Source organism: Pezoporus occidentalis, unplaced genomic scaffold, assembly GCF_034315485.1.
Source record: "Pezoporus occidentalis ecotype Australia unplaced genomic scaffold, CSIRO_AGI_Poc_V1 ctg10, whole genome shotgun sequence".
NCBI classification, from domain to species: Eukaryota; Metazoa; Chordata; class Aves; order Psittaciformes; family Psittacidae; genus Pezoporus; species Pezoporus occidentalis.
This window is the reverse complement of record NW_026912779.1, coordinates 8,650,806-8,675,909: the sequence shown is the minus strand read 5'-3', so window position 1 is coordinate 8,675,909 and position 25,104 is coordinate 8,650,806. Positions and strand designations below refer to the sequence as shown.

Below are 25,104 nucleotides of genomic sequence, written 5' to 3'. Positions count from 1 at the left end.
TGTTTTTCTATGGTAAATCTAAATCCAGACATAGAATTAATGCTCAAATCATTACAATTAACTATTTTATTATCTTAAGAAAGAATGTATTGATATTTGACAGGAAGAAATTTCTCACTGTGAGGGTGCTGAGGCGCTGGCACAGGTTGCCCAGAGGAGCTTTGTCTGCCCCATCCCTGGCAGTGTTCAAGGCCAGGTTGGATGGGGCTTGGAGCAACCTGCTGTAGTGGAAGGTGCCCCCTGCCTTTGGCAGGGGAGTTTGAGCTAGGTGATCATTAAGATCTCTTCCAGCCCAAACCATTCTATAATTCTATGATATTTAAATAAGCACTTTTATTTGCCTAATCTTTATTCATTAATGTAGATTTTAAAATGGATTTTGCTTTTCTTTATCATTTCTACTGGAAAACAATGTGAGTAGAGGATAGCTGCACAGTCACAGTGTAGAGCTGGGTGAGCCAGTGCACCACAAGGAAGAAAATGTCACATTAAAATCCTTAATGTGGGTCTCCGATTACTAGGAAGTTTCTCCTTTTCAGTTTTGGTTGGTGCAAGCAGATATCCAGTAATCACTGAGATACTGTGCAATATGGTTGAGCAGCACTTTATCGCTTTAAAGCCCTCTCCTTTCCTTCACACCAGTCAGGCACACCAGTTTGTTGGGTGTCTTAGCAGATGGTTTTTGAACAGACATGTGTGTTAGCATTTGGGGAGCAAGGTTTTGTGTGATGTGTGTAGTAGTCCTCCTCTTCTGGCTCTTCTTTTCATGTGCATTTTTTTCATAACACAGGAGATGTTATGCTGAAGGTATTACTTTTATGACTAACTATAATGAAATCCCACCTCTAGCGAGCAAGTTGATATGTGCTCGTTTTAGACACTAAGCTTTTTGTATGAGAGTTTTGAAAACGGACACAACTGATGGGAAATAGATTTGGGTGAATGAAAACACTGCTGCACAACTGGACTTCTTCCTGGAATCGCTGTGTTCTGGGAAGCAACAAACCTGTGTAGCACTCCCTTGGTAGCAGAGCCCTCTCCTGCACTGCTATGATGCAGCAGTGCTCAAAAAATACAATCAGTGCCTCATTTCTAAGAGAGTTTTAGAATACTCTTTTGTGGTTTAAATGTTTAGTCCCTGTTACCTACGCTATATGGGTAAATGGGAACTCCTGCTGCAAGGCTGGTGGTAAGAGGCTGGGGTGTATCTTGTAACATTCTCTTTCGCAGTTCCTTAAAGCCACATAATTGAGTTCATTGGGCTTTGGATCAGAGTACATCAAATTAAGAGCAAACCACGTAACTGACTTGCAGAGTCAAACTTCTGAAGCAGGTTTCCCCAAGCTGCTGCTCTGTTTCTAGTTGAAGGGATTTGGAGACAAGCCCAAGTACTTCAATTACATCCCATAGCAATACATAAACATTGGTCAGACAATCAGCAAAATGAAATAGAAATGAATTCACTTGGTAGTTGACTGTGGCAAGCAACCTGTCAAGTGGAAAGATGACCGCGGATGATTGTGATGTTTGTTTTAACATATTCAAGTCTCTCTAATTTTTTTTTGTTTTGTTTAGGGAGAAAGACCTTAATGCAAAGTTTATTATTTCAATGGAAAAAAACAAAACGACAATCACAAACTTAAAGGTGAGTAAACACAATTTATAGAAGGAAGTCTGAACTGAATAGCTGCCAAAATACGACTGGACTAAAGAGTGGTCTTCACTGTACTATGGAGAGCGGCCCTTAGCTCTTAAAATACAACGTTGAAGTAATTCTTTGGGGAAGCAGGTTAAAGTGTTAACTTGCTGTACAGCAGTTTTCTGAAGACTACTCTGTAGGCTGTATCTCAGAGGTTTTTCTAAGGGTTAGCACTCTGGTCATTACTTAGCTGGAAGATGAAAGCCAGCAATAGAAGACAGGTACACGCCTGGTAGCTATTAAACCTTTGCTTTATGTGTAGAATTCTTGAATTCCCATGATAATGAACTAAACCCAAAGTACCCATCACTTGCTATCATATTTTGATGGTATATTTTAACATTTTGGTCAGCAAGGGAAATCATGCACAGCAAATAGATTTTTGCAGGATAGTTTCCAATGACAAATATGTGAAAATGGGTTTCAGTGTGTAGTTTGTTTAGATTGATTCAGATTGCAGTGCATATTGCTGAAATATAGTGCTAGCTGTCATGTCTTGAGCATGAAAATAGCCTTAAGCAGCACGTAAGTAACACCATTTTAATTATGGCTCCACAATGAAATCCTATTTACAGTGCAAAGGTCTTTCTGGCTCCTATTAATTATATGCATAGAGTAATCCTTTATTATAATCTGAATTGCATATACAAGGCTGATTTAACTGAATGTAAGTATGGTGACAAAAATGTACTGTGGTGGTAGGAGCAGTAAGCTTAAATCCAAGTAATCCCTGCTGTGCTGTCCTGTGATGTGACTATCCTTTATGATGCAGTGTATCTGTTGTTAATTTTTTCACTGTTGGAATAAGAGGCTAACCTGTCATTATACAGATTTCTAAGTGTGTATAGCCTTCTGTTAAATTTACTTGCTGATTATCTGTTGTAAAATGTTTCTAATTACTTCATTAGGATGTACTGTACCAGCTCTTTTTCTTTATTTTTTGAATAGGTACCAGAGGGTGGTACTGGAGATACAGGACGAGAAAGAACTAAGACATTTACCTATGATTTTTCCTATTTCTCAGCAGACAGTAAAAGTCCCAGCTTTGTTTGTCAAGAAATGGTAGGTTTTCTGAATGTTTATAATTGATTTTTTTTCACCTCCTTTTCTTTTTTCTTTGGCTTGAAAGCATTCTTTGAAACATCCTTCCCTTGAAAGTGCTTCTTGTATAATTCAGAAATTCCCTAGGTACCTGAGAATTTGAATTCTGCTTTGTTTTCTTTTCTTTCGAGCTTATCTAACATGAAGTGCTGTGTTTTCTAGTACAGCAGGTTAAATGCCTTCTTTCTAGTTCTCTTGTCTGATTTGGCTTGTAAGGTCAACTTAGAAGAATTCTCTGAGCACTAAATTTGCTTTTGAAAAGCTTTTTTAAAAACATCACTTTTGGGAAATGAGGATAGATCTTTAACTCACTTAGAAACATTTTTATTATCTAGTAGGAGTGGTTTTTTTTTTTTGTCCCAAAGTCTTGGTGTAAATTGAAGATTGTTCAGTCTCCTCCTTTGAGTATTCAGTTTAGGAAAGGGCAAACCTGCTTTTCTTCCTGCACACTCAGAACAGAAAATCAGACTCTGAGCTATAGGCATTATTCAGGTCATTATTCGTGACCTTGCATTTCTTGTGAACATTGAACCTTTTTTTGCTACTTCATATTTCCAAATAAATTTATTGAGTAAAGTTCAAGTGTTTCATGATTGTTACCTTGTTTTTTGTTTTTGTGGAACTTGGGATGCTTCAAGCGAGAATATTTTTTTTTCCCCCTTAAAATAATGCAAGGGTTTGAATGTGCTGTAAGGCAGTTGGATATATACTCGATGTGCTCTGTTAGCTCCCAGATCAGGGAGACTGGTATCGCTAATCCTAAAAAACCTCAGATTTAAAACTAACAATAATAAGCAATAAATTAAAGCCATTTTAAAATATTTATGAGAAGGACAAGCTTTGCCATTATATATAATGGCTATAATTGTTTGATAGGGAATTTATACTTGAAATTTCTATTTAACCATCAGTGTAAGCGTTAGGTTCTCTTTTTTCCTGAAAGTGTCTTTTTTATTTCACTGAGTTATTGGTTAGAATTGAATCCAAACATTTGATCATGTATATTCTTAAACTTTCTGGATTATTAATTCTTGATGATCTTACAAGTAACACTGGTTTTGCTGTATTGTCTGAAACATCAAGAATTACGCCTTTATTGGGGCACTGATGTAGAAATACCATAATTCAAGGAGTATTTGAGTGCAATGATTGGAACCCTTGTTTCCAGTGGATGGTTTTAAGCAGGCAGTTCAGGCCATGTGGCTTCACTAGAACTTTAGCAAATGCTTGAAGCTGACCAGGCAGAGATTAAGTTATTTATTTTAATTAAAGCAGTTTGATAATGTATTTTTCAGCTCTGTTAAAGCTTGGGACTTTGGTTGTGGTTCTGCAGATGCAACAAAAGATTGCCTGAAGTTTTCTCATACAAGTTGATTAGGATCTCAGTTTAATATTACTTAGTTTCATGAAAATGCATACAATTCTGCGATAACTGATTACTGTATTTGGAATTCTTCCAGATAGAGATGAGTACAACTCCATAAAGCAGTACTAATGATGTATCAATGCATGTTTGGGGAAGCCTGCAAAATGTACTATAAAGTAGTTACAGAAATTCTTCTTAGGTACCAATTGTGGCTTAGGTTTGTGAATATGTAATTCTTGGATCTTTTAGATAGCAGTTTCTTTTTACGTGATTTCAGATGCTTCTAGAAAGCTATGTTAGACAAGACCTCACTGGAAGAATGGAAGAAACTTGAATTAGTATAAATGGATATTCAAGGTGTATTGGATATGTCTGATTTCCATATAAAAGTGATAATTTTTTTTCCTTAAGTTTTTCCGTATTGGTGCCCTTTTGCCTGTTTCAGGGTGGGTCAGATTGAGGAAACATCACTTGCCCGTGTCAGGAGTTTATAGAGAAAAAGTAAAACTAAAATGTCCATATAGAGATGGCTGCAGCAGCCTTGAGTAATGTTTACTTGTTTTAAGCTGTGAGCTTTATGGTTTATAGTAATAAGATGGTAACAATAAATCCTAAATATGGTTTAGATGTCCACGTTCAATATTCTGTTACTACAGTGTGTCTCACAACCCCAGACTGCCTCCTTCATCCTTCCTGGTAAGAATGTGGGCTTGCTCAGCCACGAAAACATTGGTGCTCCTGGGTCAAGTGTTGCTTTAATTACAATGGGTGAAACACATTGAAAACAAAAGGAGTTTTCAAACCATGGGAGTGCAATTTCTAAACAAGTTCTGCACAAGCTATTGTTTTGCTGGTGGTATTCATTTCATATTTAATTGGAAGACTGTAGTTAAGCTCTTATCAAGTTGCTGCAGAATTTCCAGTTTACTGCACCAGTGGCATAGAAAAAGGAGGTCTTTCATTCATACTCATCTTGCCATGGAATAAAATTGATCTTGATTGTTGTTAATGTGGTTGCCTAGTGTGCTTTGTTCATGATTGTTATAGTTTTCCATTTGAAAGGCAAAAAAATAATAGATGGGAGTCTGTCTAATACTACATGCCCCATTAATATGCCTTTTAGATGCAAGATGTGGTTTAGTGTTCAAAAATTAGAGTGGGAGTGGCAATTCACAATCAAGCTACTTACTTTATATTCTAGGAAGAGAAACTAATAGAATTTTGATATTTGCTGCCCTTTTGTGACAGACCAGTGTCCCAGCCATTTGGTTCTGTCAAAGTCCCATCCTGACAATGTATTTTCTTCCAGCTGTGTGTGATAAGCCTCTGTGTTCAGAAAACACTGACTACTACCTTGAATCACTTTGCAAGGTATAGACTAATCTTTTAAAGGGAAAATGCAGTCATAGCAGTAGTGTATAAAGATTTGGTGAGATAAAAACATGGACATAGAGAAAGGGAAAAGGGCAGGGGGGAAATACAGGAGTAGTTACTTAGGGGGGAGAATTAACTAAGATGCCACTTTTCAAATGACAAGTGAAAGGGAAATTGTGCTTTAGCTGATCTTTATACTCTTCCTTTTTCAGAAGTATGACTGATTACAGCATTGTAACTCCTTTGCTCAAGGGAAGGTCAAGTTAAGTATTCCAAAGACATGCTTGCAACTGAGCATTAATGATTAAAGCGATTGCCCAGCACTCCTTCAAGGGAGGAGTGGTACGATCATACTGTATGTGCCATTCACTATTAATAATGACTTGTAGACCCTGGTAAATTTAAACCACATATACTGCAGAATAGTAGCCAAATTAACGTGAAACATCTATGAGATTTTTGAAAGTCATCTCTGGATTTGGAGACCCAGGTTAATATTTTCATTGAGAGAAATGTGTTACTCCTCGCCCAGTGGGCCAGTGGGGGTATGACTGGGAATGAGGGGTAATGATAATGAAAGGTCAGGAATCTGGGAGGGATACAGGAGCCAATATTACAGGGGAAGGTTGTGAAAGCATCTGGTGAGAGCTGAAGTTATTAGGTGAGAGCAGACTTCCATATAATGGGATGTGGAGGAGGGGTGGTTACCCGTCTGTAACTGTTGAGTGCGAAAGTTAAGGGGCTAGCTGATGAAGGAGAGTCACTTACCATATGGAAAACACATTTGCCAGCCTAAGAAGTATTGGTATGTAAAAGCCAGTTAGGGAGGAAATATGGAGAAAATGAGTAATTTTCTTGCACTTGATTAAAGCAAAAAAACCAAAACCAACCAACCTAAACCCTCCAAAAACACAAACCAAGGAACTGACAGGATCACTGAAACATTTCCTTTGAGAAGGGGCTGGGTATTTGCAGAACATAGAGAGCTGGCAAAGATACAAAAAGTGAGGCGATATTAACAGTAAGGAAAAGCAAATGAAGTATTTGAGATTGCTGAAAGAAACTGGAGCTATAAAAATAAGGTAACTTTTTTCATTCTGTGTCAAGGAGCTCTCCATCAGAAAGAGAAGTAGAAAATATATTGTTGCAGTGCTGTAAACTAAGTATGGTAGTAAAATTTAACATTTTATTCAACGTACTAATTTCCTGTCCTCTAGTAAATGTCATTGGTTGATGTCAATAGCTTATATTGCAGTAGTTTATTGTTTTAATATTTACCATGCTGGACTGATGACAACTTTTCTCCCCAAGCTTCTGTTGTCTTAAAAAAATTTCTTTGTTTTCAGGTTTTCAAAAATCTGGGTACAGATGTGCTTAAATCTGCTTTTGAAGGTTATAATGCTTGTGTTTTTGCATATGGCCAGACTGGATCTGGGAAGTCCTACACCATGATGGGAAATGCGGTATGTTGTATTGTCATGGAATCCATAGAATATCAGGTTGGAAGGACCTCAAGGATTATCTGGTCCAACCTTTCTTGGCAAAAGCATGGTTTAGACAAGATGGCCCGGCATTCTGCCCAGCCGAAACTTAGAATCTCAGAATAGTTTGGGTTGGAAGTGACGTACGAAGGCCATCTAGTCCAGTGGGCAGGGACATCTTCAGTTAGATCAGGTTGCCCAGAGCCACTTCCAGCCTGGCCTTGAATGTCTTCAGGGATGGTGCATCCACCATCTCTCTGGGCAATCAGTTGGAAAAGGAGCTATTTACCACCACCCTCTGGGTGCAGCTTGTTGCCAGTTCTCCACCCACCACACGGACCACTTTTCTAAGACCATAACATATCAGTTCCTCTAGGAGGAGGTTGTGGGAAACAGAATCAAAAGCTTTAGAGAAATACCGTGTCTGCTGCTCACCCCACATCAACTGAGTAGGTGGGTTTTTTTCTTCTGCACCAATGAATTGAAATTGTGCTATTAGAAGAGCATGTTCTTATGGAATAATTACTGATCCTGTCCATATACTACTGACCCATCATGTATCATACCTTCTAGTAGTAATCAGAGGTTTTAGGAAATGTTTCTTTTATAGGTGGATACTTGGGTGGAAAAGTGTGTTTAAGTCATGCTCTGCTATGTTAGACGCGAGCCCCAGAATTTCAAATGTAATTACTGATTTTCTATGCTCAGCTTGTAAGCAAAGAAGATACTGATTTTGAGAACACAAATGATCAACCCTTTCTGAAGAGATCTGTTTTATATATCTCTTTTGAAGGGTCAGAAGATTAAAATAGGTCCTTAACCCCTTTTAGCAAAAGTGAGGAGTACAAAGAGGGAGAGAGCAGCTAAATGTAAGTTTCAGCAAACCATGGTGAGATGATGCAGTAAGTTCAGTTTTTAGGATTAAGTCTTGTTGAGTGCTTCAGTATAGACCCTGGTAGAGAAAGATGTGATAGGAGGAGTATTTGACATTTTGTGAGTAAAGGATGGGAGTAGTTTCTTGCAGTTATCTCCATGCCTGTCCAAGGACAGAAAGAACCCACTAAACTCTTGGGAGTAGAGCAGTTCAAAAAAGGCTGGCTCATGAAGCCTGTTTGCCAGGCAGCCTCTATAGGTTTCACTCTCTGATCATGGGGAAAAAATACATCATGTCTTCTTCCAGCAGAATTGAAAAGGGGAATATTGCCACTTGTCTGTCCTTCGATAGATCACGTTTGAAATGTTGTAAGATTGGCCACTTTGCGCCTCTGTCTTCAAACCTTTCCCTTTCCATTGTCACAGAATAAGTAGCTTTATACTTAACAAAATAGACTTTTGTAACCAGAAAAGATCTTATGACCTAGCTGTGGATTTCTGTTTCAGAAATTTATAAAAGTGACATTTTTATGAGGCTGCCTTACTATATGTAATGACTGTAATCATCAAGGTATTTTGCAAATGAATAGGTGCTGAAGTTTGTTTGACACTATTCAATAATAAAGGTCTAATCTTCTTGCCATGAGACATAAATACTTTAATCTGGCTTTGTACAGAACGTGTATAAAATATACTCAGCCACCAAGTTAAATGCTTGAAAATTGATGGCCCTGTCAGAGAGACTACAGTGCTGTAAGAAAACTTGAATTTGAAATGCATTTTCTTTTTTCCCTACTTCTCCTTAGAGTATGAATTCTGTTTTCACTTTGATTTCAATATCTGCTGTTCTTGGCTCTGAAGGCTTCTTCATTCTTCTGCAGTACTGTGGGCAGCAGTAATTCCAAGAAATATGTGGACCAGTTAGAGTTAAGTCTTGAGCAGAGATACTGAAGTGATCAGAGATCTGTAAAATACGGTCTGTAATGAAAATCAGACTTGTGTATGCAGAGAAAGGAAGACTGTGGAGGAAAAAAAGTCTTCCAAGATGTGAAAGGCTGCTGTAGAAAGGAAAGGGAATGATTTGTTACCTATGTCCAAGGTAGATGGATAAGAAACAGTACATATAAATTGCAATAAAATGTCATATAAATATGAAATACATATCAATTTCTGATTAGCACAGAAGTAACATAGGCTTTTCATGAGAAAATTCAGCTCTGGAGTGCACTACTTATTTTAGTTCTATAGATTTCCATGACTGGAAACCCTAACCCAGAAGAAAACCATCAGTGATGTAGTTGATCCTGCCCTGGAGCTGTAGGGGGTGAAAAGGGTGAAAATGTTTAAATATAGTTTCTAATAGAGAATGTACGTTCTGTAAGATGTACATTTTACTGATAAATATGCTTGGAACAATGTGTTCTTCCTTTCTCATCACTGTATTGCTATGGTTGAAGTTACTCAATTAAAGCTAGTATTTCCTGTTTTAAGACTCTCTTTGCAGTTGCTAGATTATGTCAGACACTAATGACTTGCCTAAAACTTTGTGATGGATCTTTCATGTTTTTTCCTTAAGCTTTAATTAAAACTATTCAGGTGTTTCCAAGCATGAGATGAAAGAAAAGTCTTTTTCCTTTTCCCGTGTTTAAAAAAAAACTTAATGAAATAAAATGTGTGTGGGAATTTCCAACATTGAACCCTGAATCTTTACCTAGAGGTAGAGATTGATACGTATTGGCAAGAGCAGCTCCTCTGTTACTAAAGGCAACCCTCTCAGAAAAAGCGACATTAACTGCAAGTTTCTCCCTTAATCTAGGAGTTATTCTTTTTAAACCAAGGTATGCTCAGGTGAAGGGCTAGGTGTGATAGGAGGAGAGAATAGATTATTATTTCAAACTAACCCTGGTTGGGGAGGGCTCTGATTAAGAGGAGGAAGAAGCTGGAAAAGGGCAAAATGGAGGGATAGAGTATGATTAAAAAAAGAAGAGACTGCACCATGAATCAGAAATTATATCTGGACAAAGGAAAGAGGAAGAGGAGCTCAGAAATGACACCTGGAAGAAGATTGCTGGGACAGAGAATGCAGGGGAAACTGAAGAACGGGAACAGAGGGGACCAGCATGGGCGCAGAATGGAATGAGCTTGGGCAGAAAGGGTCAGATTTTATGTGGGGTTCAGAGGAGAGGAGAAATGTTTGCCAGAAGAGTGTGCTTCAGGGCAGTCCACTGTCTTCATGGTTTTTATGCTGCCTGGTATATGTAAACTCCCACCAGGCAAACTCCTGGGTGCCTCGAGCCTTGAGCTGTGCTTATATTGGATGTTTGGTCTGGTTTGTCCTCATTTGCCTCTTGCTTAATTGCAAGGGCCTTAACTCTAAGCAAGAACACTTCTTGCCTCAGCAGTGCATAGAATTAGTCCGTCGCATCAAATCTTATGTGGTTTTGGTCTAGAGGCAAATCACAGCTGACAGACTGTTTTGTCAGCTACTTCTGAGTTTGCAGCTCTGAGCCCAGAGCTCATCTGTATATTTGTATGTCCTTTCTCTTCATTCCTGGGAGCCATGTTCACTCATTTCAGCTCTTAAGGAGCTTTGTTTGCTCTGCTCAGCAGATAGTTAGTTGTATACCTACTCAGACATGGTGGGAATGGGGCAGCTGGGAGCAAGCAGCCTCTTGTGAGCCAAGGCCACAGCTGCATGGCATTCTCCTGCTCCTCTCTGCTTCTACGGAAAACCCTGGCTTTGATTTACTGCCTTGCTGCTTGGCTGGAAAGGAAGAGGAGAGCTGCATGCTAAGTCTCTGGGTATCTCAGTGTTGTCAGCTGTTGCCTCACAGCCTGACGTGTTTGACATCAGTGGTGGAGCAGCAGCCTCACTGGGATGAGGCTCAATTCTCAAGAATTTTCAAGTGCCAGCTTAACCCAGAAGATGACATCCTGCTGCTGCTGGCTGCTGTGTTAGCTGAAGTGACAAGAACCCTGTAATGGATAGTCACAACGCTGCTAGTAAACCACATAGTCCATAGGGATCTCTGAGAAGGAATGTGATTTTTCAGTTTGCTTCATTAAACCAACTGAGCACTTAATGCATAAAAACTCTAACTTCAGAGTTGAGCATTTGGAAATTAAATATCCAATTTAATTTGCCTGCGTTGTGGGATACAGTGAATGTGGAGTTTTAATTTTGTTATTGCATGCTAATTTATCCATGGGACCTGCTGCATCTTTCAAGACAGGAAGAACTGTGATCTGGGGATTAGGGCTTTGAATAAGAATGGATTAAGGGTGCATGTATTTGGCTCTTGTCCCATTTTCTGCAGATGTTGCCAAGTCCGTAGTGAAATGAGATAGAAGTTAGAAAAGGTAACGTTGAGATAAGGCAGTGCATATGTTGCTCTGAGGAGCCAGTTTCTGCTTTCAGCAGTTGGAATTATTTGGACTACATGACGGGGGCAAAATATATCCCAATAGCAAAGAATTTGAGAATCCAGCACACAGAAGGATTACAGGGGCAAGGTGACTGCAGTTAAATAAAGGGCAAGAGAGGATTTGCTGAAAGGTTTTGATTTCTCCCCCTTTTCCTGGATATTGGAACTCTCTCAACTACTGATCTTGTGTTTTACTTTTTTAAAATGTATATGTGTGCATATATACCCTTGGAAGTAAGGGCTGTTGTTATTCTAGGGTGATGCTGGTTTAATACCTCGAATCTGTGAAGGATTATTCAGCAAAATAAGTGAGAAAACAAAGCGGAATGAGGCATCCTTTCGAACAGAAGTCAGGTAGGTCTTGACATGTTGATAGTTTGCTGGTTATCAAACTAGTTTCAGTTACAGCCACTTTGTTCACTTTATCTCTGGGAGAAACGTGTGTCTTCCAAATGGATTTCTGTGCTTGGCCTCAGTCCTATAATTGATTTTTTTGTTGGCAGTCATAGTAAAAATGCACAATAGTTCTAAATCCAATACAATAGCTGTGCATTTTGCTTTATTTAAATGATAGTGAAGATGCCTTTGCTACTGGTCAGCGTCTTCCTTATTGTTATCCTTTATTTCAGGCTGACATTAAGCGATCCTGATCTTGCCAATGGCTTCTTCTTTTCTGCTTGCTTCTTGCTTTTTTTGCCTTTTCCCTTATACCAGTGCACTGTAGTCATTACTGTCTTCGGGTCTATTATCATAGAATAGTTAGGGTTGGAAAGGACCTTAAGATCATCTAGTTCCAACCCCCCTGCCATGGGCAGGGCCATCTCTTTGCTTCTCCAGGCATCTTGCTTTCAAACACAGCATTAACATGGATTTCCTTTTTTGAGAGACTCTTGAATCAGTCAGCGATTTTCTAATGCTTTTTCTTTCAGTTATTTGGAAATTTATAATGAACGTGTGAGAGATCTTCTGAGACGGAAGTCATCAAAAACCAATAATCTACGAATACGAGAACATCCAAAAGAAGGGCCCTATGTTGAGGGTAAAAACACTTTTAGTGTTTAGCACTGGATATTTTATTACCTTTTTATGTTCTAAAATGTGGTGTCTAATTGCACAGGGTATTTTTATATTTTAACATATAAATGATGATGCATACAGTGCTTTGATATAAAAGCACTAAAGGAGAATAGCCTCTTATTTTGTACCCACACTCGCTTTCCCAATTCTAAGATTATTATACATGTACAGTTTTTATTTGTAAATTTCTAACACGTTTTTAAATAATGTTAAGAGATGCAATTGGTTTTAAGAATTTGTTGACTATAATTTGTAAATCTTTAATGTTTGCGTGGAAAAAACCTATTAAGATCTAATTGTCTTAATCTGTCCTCTACCAGGGAAGGTTTGTCTCTTGAGGGATTATGCTTATGTTATTGCACTAAGTACTTTAGTAAGATTGCATGTTTTTTTATTAATTTACTGTAAACGTGTAAGTGGTCCATTGTTCACATGAGGCCTCATTCCTTTCCATAAGTGATAATGAAGTATGACAATAAACCCTAATTGCAGCAATACTTTGCAGTAGTGAGGGTGATTGGAATCTTTTTTTCTGAAGACAGTCAAGTGCACATACGAGCGTGCTGTAACACTCTGCTTTTCTTCAGATTTGTCTAAACATTTAGTGCAAAACTATGGTGATGTAGAGGAGCTTATGGACGCAGGAAATATAAATAGAACGACGGCTGCAACTGGAATGAATGATGTCAGTAGCAGGTCGCATGCCATTTTCACAATCAACTTCACTCAGGTAACAAAACTAAAGCCTCTGTCTTAATATGTGCTTAAATTCAATAATTCATAATGGCAATTAAAAAATAAGGTTGTCAAGTAGGCAAGTATGGGTAGATAATGACTATGTTGTGATCAAGAAAGTTGAAAGTGTAGAAAATACTGTTTTGAGAGTTATAAATACATTTATCGGTGATTATAATATTTAAAATTTGCAGTGTCATGTGATTACTTAAAATATTTAATAGATTTTGAGGAGATAACTGTTGGGACTTTAGGCTGGATAACAGTGACCAGTACTGGCGTGCTTCATGATACTGCTGTGACAGGAATGGGTGAGGAGCCTGTTGGGTGAGACCATCCAGATCTGAACATGGGCTATATTTTATGCTCTGGTGTTCTCCAAGGTTTATGGGAAAATCTGTCTCCATGGCCCAAATTGTAAAGTGTAGAAATGTTTTCTGAGTGTTTTCTTGCTGAGTCTTCATCTGTTATTGTTGGAAACCTCTTTATATTCTTTGTTTTATACTGATGGAATAATGGAGAGATTTACCACTTTTTCCAAGGGAATAGTGATCTGGATGGAGTACACTCATTTTCTAATGATTCATGCTCTTCATTGTTTTGGAGAGGGCTTTTAGGCAGTCCATGGATAACCTGCTAGATGAAGGGAAGGTAATGTGGAGGTGGTTTGCTCTTCTGATGGAACTTTTCATGTCTCCCCGCTACCAGAATTACAGACACACAAAATGCTGTGCTGTTTGCTAATGATGAGATGCTCATTGCAGGGCTTTCTGGAGAGGACGAGTGGCAGGCAGCAAAAGGTTTTGTTCCACTGTTATACTATAAAAGTAGAAGGAAGTTTGGAATAGGGTAATCTGTGTTGATTTATATGAATTAAGATAAATATTAGGCAGAAGCCTTAGTTAAAATTGTAGAACAAAATTGCAATTGCTACTTACTAGAACTTGGAGGCAGGGGAGAAAGCGAGTGTAAATGCATCTGTGTATATTATAGCTTGTTGAAAGCTAAATATAATATGTTGAAAGCTTAATAAAACGAATGCAGCACATGTTCACTATGCATCACGTAAGTACCAGTTCACAGTTGGTGTATGTCCATAAGTGGCTAGAAAGTTGCAAATATTACAATTTATAGACATAACAACTTGTGTGGGGGTTATGCAGCAGTTCAGGATTAAATGCCTTTCTGTGGCACCACTAATACACCTATCTTCTGAAGCTCTGCTATTGTAAACAAGTTAAATTCAGTCATGACATGAAAAAGATCACTAGGTTGGCTTCAGTAAAATTGCAGAATGTCATAGCTTATCATACTTTTCTTTGTATTTTTTTTTCCCTTAGGCTAAATTTGATTCTGAAATGCCTTGTGAAACTGTTAGCAAGATTCATTTGGTAGATCTTGCTGGAAGCGAGAGAGCAGATGCCACTGGTGCCACAGGGGTTAGATTAAAGGAAGGAGGGAATATTAACAAATCCCTAGTTACTCTGGGAAATGTAATTTCTGCCTTAGGTAAGTCTCAGTTTTTCAGGCTTGTCTGTTTTAGGTTTGTTTTAGTCACAAAATACCTTTCTGTTTATTTATTTACACTTCTGTTCATTTTTACTTATACAAATAATGGCCTAATGCATCCTGGTTTTGAAAATGAATGAATATACCTAATTGCTGCGTCTTTTTCCTCCCTCCACATCACAGCTGATTTATCTCAGGATGCAACAAATCCTCTTTCAAAGAAGAAACAAGTATTTGTGCCTTACAGGGACTCTGTGTTGACTTGGTTGTTAAAAGATAGCCTAGGAGGAAACTCTAAAACGATAATGATTGCCAGTAAGTGTTTTTAAATTACTTTTCTTTGCATCCTGAACAGTTCAGGCTGAATAGGAGTGGCTGTAAATATTTAGATTCCAGATGCTTTGTTAAAGCAGAACATTGGTTACACATATTAATGTTTTTTTTTCTTTCTAAGTTTTCTAGTAACACTCTGCTTTTGCACTCTGCAGAATATCTCTTCCACCAGTAGAACTATATACAGGGTCTCATTGTGTATATGGAGACAGACTAGTTGTTTAGCGATGTCATGAACAGCAGCAGGTATGCCTCCTGAATTTGAGAGCTTCATTTTTCATTTGCAGGTTGTCTGTTTGGGTGCATATATCCTTGGCTATTTGGCCACAGATGTAGCAAGGCACTCAGGTTGTGTATGTACAGTGCCAGACATCTGGTTGCATAAGTAAGGATCATTCGAACGTGTGTGCCTAAGTTCTTGCATTTGCTCTGACCTCTGCCTCATTGCTGTGTTTCTTTGACTCATGCACAGTGTAATGATTAGCTAATTTGACCAGTTAAACTTGAAGTAATAGCTCCTGCTTAAGTTGGGGCTGTTCAGCCTGGAGAAAAGAAGGCTGCATGGAGACCTCATAACAGCTTTCCAGGATCTGAAGGAGGCCTACAGGGATGCTGGGGAGGGACTCTTCATTAGGGACTGTAGTGATACGATAAGGGGTAAGGGGTTAAAACTTAAACAGGGGAAGTTTAGATTGGATATAAGGAAGAAATTCTTTCCTGTTAGGGTGGTGAGGCACTGGAATAGGTTGCCCAGGGAGGTTGTGAATGCTCCATCCCTGGCAGTGTTCAAGACCATGTTGGATGAGGCCTTGGGTTATATGGTTTAGTGTGAGGTGTCCCTGCCCATGGCAGGGGGGTTGGAACTGGATGATCTTAAGGTCCTTTCCAACCCTAACTATTCTATGATTCTATGATTTGCCTTTCAGACAGCTGTTGATTGAACATTGTCGATGTTCAAACCTGGACCTAGATAAAGTCAGGTACTTCTGTTCCCTCATACTTCTCCTCCCCAGGCTTGAAGACATTGACTCCCAGTAGAAAAAAAGAATTCCAGCCTGGTATATCTAGTCACAATGTGTGAATCAGTTTGTTTTACCAAAACTGTGTTTTTGTTGCATTAGTAGCAGAAACAACCAGTTTCCTTTGACATTCATTATATAGGACTGTCATTTTTATTTAACCTACACAGCATTTTAACTTTTTGCTTGAATTCATTTATGATCAGTCATCTTTTCTTTTTATGATTTTATGGTCAGTCAAACTTGCAGTTTCCTTCTTACCTGGAGGAAGCTCTGAAAGGATTAATTGGTTTACAAACCTACTTATGGCATATGAGGTTCAGATTTTTCAATGAATTGGAATGGGAATTCTGTTCTCCCCAGACGTGAAGCTGGGGGATGTTTAAGGATTTTGGGTGTTGGAGATGTAAGGAGTGAAGAGAAAAGCAGTGCTGAAATTTCTCACTCTTTCCGGTCAAATGAAATGCAGTTCAGCTGACACAGTTCTCTCCTGAAAAGGTGGGAGAGCAGAATTAAGGGACTAAAATACATTGGATCAAATTCTGGTTGTTCAGTTGTTTTCTTACAGTCAAATTCTCTGGATAGCAGTTCCCTTGTTACATGATTTTGGGGATTTTTTGGAAACCATGCCACTTTTTTCCTCAGGCTGATCATAGTAGTACCAAAAGAGGATCTTGGACCAGACTCTACTTCATTTTTCTGGCTGTTTAAGTAACACTGTGCTGGTGTCTTTCTTCTTGATGCTTTTTTTTCAGTTAATGGTTGAGTAACTTGCCTTTTTTTGACAGAGGGATTGGGAAGAGAGGTTTTAGAAACACCATGAGCTTTCAGTGCCTATACTAATGATTACAAAACCCAGCCGCTTTTTCAGCTACTTCCTCATCTATTAAGGATGCTTCTCCTAGGCAGAGCCCTGATGGTTGATTTTTTCTTCAACAGTAACTCTACTGGTAATGTGGCTGAATTGCCTAACAGAGCCTGACAAGCTGTCTGGACATGTTTGGCCTGCCTTTTCTTTAACTAAACACAGCAAAAGCAGGAAGATCATCTCAAACTGTAGGAAAGGCTTTTATGACAAAACAGAATTGGATGTATTTTTATATGTCTATAATGTATTGTAACTTCTTTCCAGAAAGAGAATAATTGAGTAGTGAAGTGGAGGCAGTAGATGAAGTAGGGAAGTAATAGTGTGAGCTATTGCCAAGTGCATCTCTCCTCATTCAGGGAGTCTCTACCACAAAAAGAGTATTTATTACTGTTGAGAGAATGAGGAAGGACAGAAAATTTTGGTTACCTGGTTATTTTTTCAGGTGTTTTCATAATCTGATTCTCTGGGTCTCTTGTTCAGTTTGATTATTAAGATTTCTGGTCCTGCATAATTTCTGTGTGGTGTTCTCTTTTGTGTTTTTTGCTTATGTCTGTGGATGCAGCACTTCTCTTTTTAAACTCCATTGTTTTTCCTTTGCCTGAGAAAAGAATACTGGTTTTTCTTGAGGCATCAGATAAGTTCTGTGTGCTGCCACATGCCTGCAGCTCAGTGGAACAGTGAGGTTTGTAAATTACGGAAGCTCTTCTCTTGTTTTGTTTCTTGTGTCTGCTCTTTGTTTGAATGCTGTGTAATTTCCCTTCAAAACTTGGATTGAGCTTGCTGTGGTTTTACATGGAATAACTTCCATTTCATGATTACATACTCAATTTTTTCCACTGTACTTGTATAATAAAAACAGCAAGAAAGCCTGTAACGTATCATATAGGACATTGATGCTTAGCAGAGAAATGTAGATGTTAAGTAGATTGACAGCAAGATTACTTTACAACACTTGATTGCTGGAGCTGATTATTACACTACTCTAATAGAGTGTTTATTTAAGCAGAGTTACACTAACATGAAAGCAGTGGAACTAGGTGAAGCACTGGTGTAAATTGTAGCCATACTGGTTAATCGTGTATTTCTGTCTCTTCATCTGCATTAAGTTTATCTGACTTTTAAAATATAAACTAACTTTACTAAATGAAACATACAGTGCTGGATGAACTGTTTCTGATTTCATCTCCTTAGCTATTTCACCTGCTGATGTCAATTATGGAGAAACTTTAAGTACACTTCGCTATGCAAATAGGGCCAAAAACATCATCAACAAGCCTACTATTAATGAGGATCCTAACGTCAAACTGATCCGTGAGCTGAGAGCTGAAATAGCCCGACTAAAAGCCCTGCTTGCTCAAGGGAATCAGGTTAGCTTTACTTGAAATTTATGTGTAATTTTCCTTGAGTTATAACATCTATTTCTAGAATGTAATGAGATAATTATCTTTCATTATATTGATTTGAGTAAACAAGCTCTATGAGGCTATGAATGAATATTATTTTCCTGATTGAATCAGTTTCCATATGGCCAGTAGACTACCTCTTTTTGCATAAGGGGAAAAATTGTCATCCCAAAGCTCTGAGCTTTCTCTTAATATAATCAGAGCTTGATTGCAGTGTGCTGTGGAACAGGTAGTCACCACAGCATAAGGAAGCTGAGCAGTAACATATTTCCTAGGTCTAGCTGGTGGATGAAGAAGTACTTTAATTAAAAGAAGTAAAAAGGTATAAAATATTTAAGATGGGCAAATGTAAAATGTAGGAGTATGCACAGGTTTGAACAGTGCATTTTGTTTATGTGTGGCTGCACTGTACATTAGAAAGCATGTAACATGCTAAATATGTAAACGTATTTTCAGAGGTGGTGTAAGAAAACGTGTCGCGCTATAATTCACTTCTATTCTTCTCTTGGTATTAGCAGCTATAAACATCTGCTGCACAAGCTCTGTTAGGCTTAATATCTCTTTTTCCAGGATGGTGAAGCCAACCAAATAATAAGGAATATGCAATTGGCTCAGGCCAGTCGTCGCTTCTAAATAATGTCACTCAGGACTGCTGTATTTCATACTTGAGCAAATATGAGTTGGAAGTATCTGAAATGATACTTCAGATTTATTTCTAGAACTATCTATTTTTATTTTAGATGGGCTGCGCAATGCGAAATATCAGTTCAGTGCAGAATTTTTTAAATAGAAGGGTAGTACTTCAGCTAAATTCTGTGCTATAAAACATTTGCTGAAAAAGAAGATGGGACCATAGCTGGAAGCAGTAATAGGTATTGCAGGTGATTGGAGAGCTCTGCTTTGTTACAAACAATTAGCTTTATGGGGTTGAATTACTCTGTTATACTGGTGTTTCTCTCATATTCTTTAGGAGGGGAAAATGCAATTTATTGTCAAAGTGTGATTTGATTTAGAGTTAGCAAAGTAGATGTAACATGGACCCCTTTGAAGATCTAATGCTATGACCTAGTTCCAGGCTGTAAAAGAGTGGTTAAAATAAATCTGGTTCAGTTGTAGGATGTGATACATGGCTGTGTGGGAGGCAATAGAGAACTTGCTTAATTGAATTTGTGATGGTTGATAAAACAGCAGGTGGTTTTATGTATGCACAGTAGAATATAAATCTCTGTATAATTTCTTTTGTAGTTTTCCTTTATATTCCCAGAATACTGTATTGCAAATGCTTCTGTAGATCACTGAAGATGCTGGTTACCAAAATACAGTGCTGGGTTCAGTGTAGGTCACATAATAATGAGTGTTGGTTATGTGTACATGTTGTATAGCAGTTTTCCTCTTTTAAGGCCAGTCACCTTCATATATATTTATTAAAGATGAGCAAGATACATATGTATCATGGCAAAATGGTAAACTATTGGTGCATAATAAATTTTCATGTTTAGCAGAAATATAAAGATAGATGTACGAGGAATTACTCATTATAAACTTATGCCATGTTTCAGTCATTGTAGCTGTGTGACCATGTGTGTACATGGGGAATGAAAATAGTGCTCTTAAACTTATCATTTATATTTGTAATATCTGCATTGACAAGATTTTGATTACTGCATTTACAGTATTTCAAGGTAAAGTGACATACTGGAGTTTAAAATACTTCATCCTGAATAATCAAAGAAGTTGAGCAGTTACATTTCTTTCATTTGATTCTGCCAAAATTGTTACTTTTTACTTTTGTTTTTTTTTTTTAACTTGATGATGTTGAATTTTTACAATTTTAGATTGCACTCTTGGATTCTCCAACAGCTTTAAGTATGGAAGAAAAACTTCAGCAGAATGAAGCAAGGGTGAGTAATAATTTCATAAGTAGTTTTTAAATAAAACCCAAAGAAACAAAAAAAAGAAGGGGGGGGTCTCAATGTGAGATGATAATTTTCAGGATTATTTTTTTTTTACACACTGATTTTCTTCCATCAGATAGCATTGTTTGGTGCTTTTTAAAAAACCCCACAAAACCAACAAAACAAAGCAACAAACTGTGTGAACTTGTAATTTTGTTATACAATTAACATATGATAACGTTATAAGATCCCTGGCAGGGTTCCAGGCCAGACAGGATGGGGCCTGGAACAGCCTGGTCTAGTGGAAGGTGGCTCTGCCCATAGCAGGGGGTTGGAACTAGATGATCTTAGGGTCCTTTCCAACCCAAACCGTTCTATGATTCTAAGTAATAACAAAGTATATCTTTGATACTTTTCATTCCAGTTGTATTTAATGAAATTATTTGTTCTCAGGCCAGCTTGCCTTATTAAAAAGTATGTTTGTAAATAGAGTGGAAAAAGCCACTAATTCAGAGTAATCATTACCCAGTAATCACAGTAACAGTGCATTCCTTGTGTAGAAAATGCAGCAAAAGATTTATAGGGAAAATGGTCAACTGTTTTATGTTTTCAGGTAATCAATAACTTGTGTTGTTGGGGGTAGGTTTTCAGAAAATTTCAGTCTTTAAATATGATCTGTACAAATATGTTCAGTGCCTAATTAGCTGTCTTTTCTGGGTCTAAGATCTAGTGTAGTGTACCTCATCCCAAGTTGTTCTAATAGCTCAGTGTAGTCTGAGAAGAATTCTCAGACAGTTTTGATGTAGGGTCCAAAAGACTATAGATGTAATGGTACTCTCGTTTATCTGATTTCCAGTCTTTCATTCTTTATTCTGTCATTCTGTGTTGATTCTTTTCTGTATACTTACTTGTTTTTAAAGCTACTGCAAACTGTTTTAAAAACATAGGATTACCCAGACTTTGGATGCAGAAAGTATTTGGAAGCATTCAGCTACATGAGAGCAAATGCTTAGTTCTGAATACTGTCAACAAGATGCCAATCAAATGTGGATATGACATCTTTAAAAATCAGGGACTTCTTGGCTGGTTTAAATTGGAACGTTTACAGTGGTGCTGCTTACACCTTTACAGTTAGAGAATAAATGCATTTCTTTGAGAATCCTGTGTTGACCTAAGTAATTGGCATAGTATCTGTCTGTGCTCTTCAGGATTCCCATTGGTAATACCATTTTATAAGGCATGTTGAAATACTTTTCAGTGAAATGATACATAAAAAAAAATTAACTTCATGACAAAAATGGACAAAATATGTGTATTAGTGTGAACTATAGCTGCAAAGTGGACTCTGGGCATCTCCCTAGTTTCTGCTAGGAACGCATTTTACAACTCTAGTACACACAGGAATCCTTACTTTCTTGTATTGCGTAATTTAGGTAGGACCTACATAAGCTCGGTGTGAGCTTTCAGTTGTAAGGTGATTTTGTCGTAGTCATACTAGGTTTTTAAAACTTTTTAGCTGAATCAGAGATGAATCATCATACTGTTGCTACATGTTCCTTTTTTTTGGTGCACAAATGAAAGGCTTTTATCTGAGAGTAGCTGAGTAATATACTCTACTGCCTATATGCTAATTAGGGTACTCCTGCTCTGACAATAATCACTGCTTGTCCTGCACACAAGTGTTGGCCCCTCTGCATGGGGAGTATATTGAGCATATTTTATTATCTCCTGTCAGCTTCATTAGAAGGTTGTGTGATTGCTAGTCATGATAATTACAATAGACATAATTACTGAAAATTCTTACTAGATCCTGCAGTGGTTATAGCTTTTTTTTATAATCAAATGAGTGCAGTAATTAATTTGTTGCTGTAGATCTAAAGACTTTTATCACCATATTTAAATTATTTGACAAATATATGGTGGCTTTCTTTAATGTGTTGATTTGTTCTTATGTAAGAGCAACTTCTAAATTGTTTCTGAGGAATAACAGTTGTTCTGGGATGGTGAATATGCTTAGGATAGACCTTCTTCATGTTTTTCTTTAACCTTTTCAATAATTTTTTTTTGTTTTACCATTCCCATTAGCAGCACTAGGAAAGATAATGATGCATTGGAAAGTGTGCTTCCTTTGTTGAAATCTTGAGGTACAGGGAGAGGTGAGAGAAGTTTCTTTAGTTCTCATTGACTGATTTGCAGCTGATCTGCAAAAGGCAACTAAGAAAGTAGACTGCAAGTGGCAAATGTGAAGGTGTTTGAAAGAATTGCATTGAAAACCTTTAATTTCTTGTTATACAGTGGTTTTATATGTAAAGTAATAAAGGGATGTAGCAGTTGGGGTTTGGGGTTTTTTTTCCATTTTTTCAGAGAAAGTAAATTCAAATAATAAAAATTTGTGTATGTTTTTAGACATCGATACATTTAATTCCTGCACAGAAATCTGGTCATTTAGACCACGAAAGAGTGTGTGGGTGAATATATACCTGTATATTTTGATTTAATGTAATTATGTCTCCAAGTCAGCCAGGGCTTTGAGGTGGATCTTCCTGAAGCACCCTCTGTGAAGGGTTTTGAAATGAGAAGAACCTTTTCCGATATGGAGGCTATAAAGTTAACTTATGAGATGGGTAACTGGGTGAGTAGGAAGGGCAGAGCAAATTCTAATCATTCTGTCAGTCTGACCTTGGAGCTGGGGAAGGTTATGGAGCAGATCATCCTGAGTGCCATCCTGGGGCACATGCAGGACAACCAGGTGATCAAGCCCAGTCAGTGTGGGTTTATAAAAGGCAGGTCCTGCTTGACGAGGCTGATCTCATTCTATGACAAGGTGACCCACATGGTTGATGATGGAAAGGCGGTGGACATTGTGTATTTAGACTTCAGTAAAGCATTTGACGCTGTCTCGCACAGCGTTCTCCTGGAGAAACTGCCTGCTTATGGCCTGGATAGGTGTATTCTTGGTTGAGAACTGGCTGGATGGCAGACCCCAGAGTTGTGGTGAATGGAGTTAAATCCTATTGGTGGCCAGTCGCAAGTGGTGTTCCCCAAGGATCAGTACTGGGGCCAGTTCTGCTTGATGTCTTTGTCAATGCCCTGGATGAGAGGATCGAGTGCACCCTCAGTAAATTTGTGGATTACACCATGTTCGTGGGGAGTGCTGGTCAGCTGAAGGATAGGGAGGCTCTGCAGAGGGATCTGGACAGGCTGGATTGATGGGCTATGGCTGATGGTATGAGGTTCAACAAGGCCCCTTACTACAATACAGACATTGAAGTGCGGAATGTGGTCCAGAGAAGGCCAACAAAGCTGGTAAAGGGCCTGGAGCACAAGTCCTGTGAGGGATGGCTGTGGGAACTGGAGCCTTTTAGTCTGGAGAAAAGGGGGGGAGACCTTATCCCTCCCTTATAGTCCCTAAAGCAACCTGAAAGGAGGATGGAGCGAGATAGAGGTCGGTCCCTTCTCTCAGAGACAAGAGGAAATGGCCTTAAGCTACACCAGGGGGGTTCAGATTCGATATTAGGAAACATTTCTTCACCAAAAGGGCTGTCCAGCATTGGAACAGGCTTTCCAGGGAAGTGGCTGCATCACCATCCCTGGTGGTATTTAAAAGATGCGTAGATGTGGTGCTTAGGGACATGGTTTATTGGTGGACTTGGCAGTCCTGAGGTTAATGTTAGGACTCGATAATTTTAGAGGTCTTTTCCAACCTAAATGAACCTGTGATGCTACACCCAGTGCTCTCCCTCTCCCAGTCTGTAGGGCCTTTGCAAGCAGCTTCTCAGTTCTGTGCTCATTTCCCCCAGGTGTGTGATTTCTGAGTAGCAGCAAACTTTGCTCCTGTTTTCTCCTGAAGGCTGCCTGTGTACTTCTTCCTCTGCATGCCATTTCTGGAGGGCATTTTAGCCTGAACATGCCTGCCTGCTTATTCAGGAGCCATAGGAAAGGAGCTTGTTATAGCTAAGGGATCGATCTGTGGCAGTAGACTTTTTAAGACTGATGAAGCACTTCATAGAATTATTAAATTTCTTTGAAAATGCCTCCTATTCCATTTTCCATTGAAGTGGTTCTCCTTGTCCTGTGTTTCATTTTATACTATAGATAAGAATTTTGTGGGCTGTTGTAGGAATGGCTACTTATTGCAGGAGCAATATGTTTAATCTAAATGTTTAAGTGTTAAAACTTCACGAAGAACTGCATGAATGTTTAGTCCTCTCTGAGAATGTGTTTTCAAGGATCTTTGAAGAGATGTGATTATTTCTGATACTTGTTTTCTTTTCTAGGTACAAGAACTGACCAAAGAGTGGACAAACAAGTGGAATGAAACTCAAGATATTCTGAAAGTAAGGCAAATAAATAAATTTTCAACTTGGCATTTGAACTAGCCTTAGTGGTCTTACTTAAAAAAAGTTCATGTTCTAAGTCGCCCTCTTTGGCTTTTTATTTAATAACACAAAATTTTCTGAGTGTTGTTTTAGATTATTCCAAGGAATTAGTTTTTGAGGGCTTTTAAGGGTAAATATTCAGGCACAGTGGTATTTTTGAAGAAGTTTTTAAATAATATTAATCAGAGTTAGCACAACGCTTTCTTTTCTTCCCCATCGTGACCTCACAGCATGAAACAGCTTATTTCTAACTAATCTTTAAATAACTGAATGTTTTCATTGAGTTGCAAATAAAGATTACCTGGGGCAAGGGCAAGTGGATCCTTCATCTCCTTGGTATTTGAATTGTATCAACAAGCCCTGTGAAAAATCACCTTTTAACTTACACTTGGTATGTCAATGAATGTGGTACAGAGTGGATACAGATATTTGCATTGACCTTCCGATTCATGTTTTGGTCAGAAATGGCTTGTGAACTTGAATGGGATTTCAGTGGAGTCTCCTCTAGTAGGTCTTCATCAAACCAAACAGATACATCTGACCTAAGCATACTCTGGAATCCCAAAC

General features: G+C 38.3%; 1 protein-coding gene across 6 annotated transcripts in view; it reads left to right on the top strand.

Annotated features, from left to right (window-relative positions):
• The window catches only part of KIF16B (kinesin family member 16B), a 139,637-nt gene that overhangs the window by 14,353 nt on the left and 100,180 nt on the right, over positions 1 to 25,104 (top strand). For all 6 annotated transcript variants that reach the window (XR_009963267.1, XM_062610921.1, XM_062610903.1 and 3 more), the window contains exons 2-12: positions 1,576 to 1,645; positions 2,648 to 2,761; positions 6,887 to 7,003; positions 11,576 to 11,673; positions 12,249 to 12,358; positions 12,984 to 13,126; positions 14,472 to 14,640; positions 14,824 to 14,955; positions 18,052 to 18,227; positions 20,099 to 20,164; positions 24,436 to 24,495. Coding sequence is in view for 5 of the 6 variants with exons in the window: in XM_062610921.1 (XP_062466905.1) it covers positions 1,576 to 1,645; positions 2,648 to 2,761; positions 6,887 to 7,003; positions 11,576 to 11,673; positions 12,249 to 12,358; positions 12,984 to 13,126; positions 14,472 to 14,640; positions 14,824 to 14,955; positions 18,052 to 18,227; positions 20,099 to 20,164; positions 24,436 to 24,495 (1,255 nt within the window). In the remaining variant the exon portion in view is untranslated. The remainder of the gene's footprint in view (positions 1 to 1,575; positions 1,646 to 2,647; positions 2,762 to 6,886; positions 7,004 to 11,575; positions 11,674 to 12,248; positions 12,359 to 12,983; positions 13,127 to 14,471; positions 14,641 to 14,823; positions 14,956 to 18,051; positions 18,228 to 20,098; positions 20,165 to 24,435; positions 24,496 to 25,104) is intronic.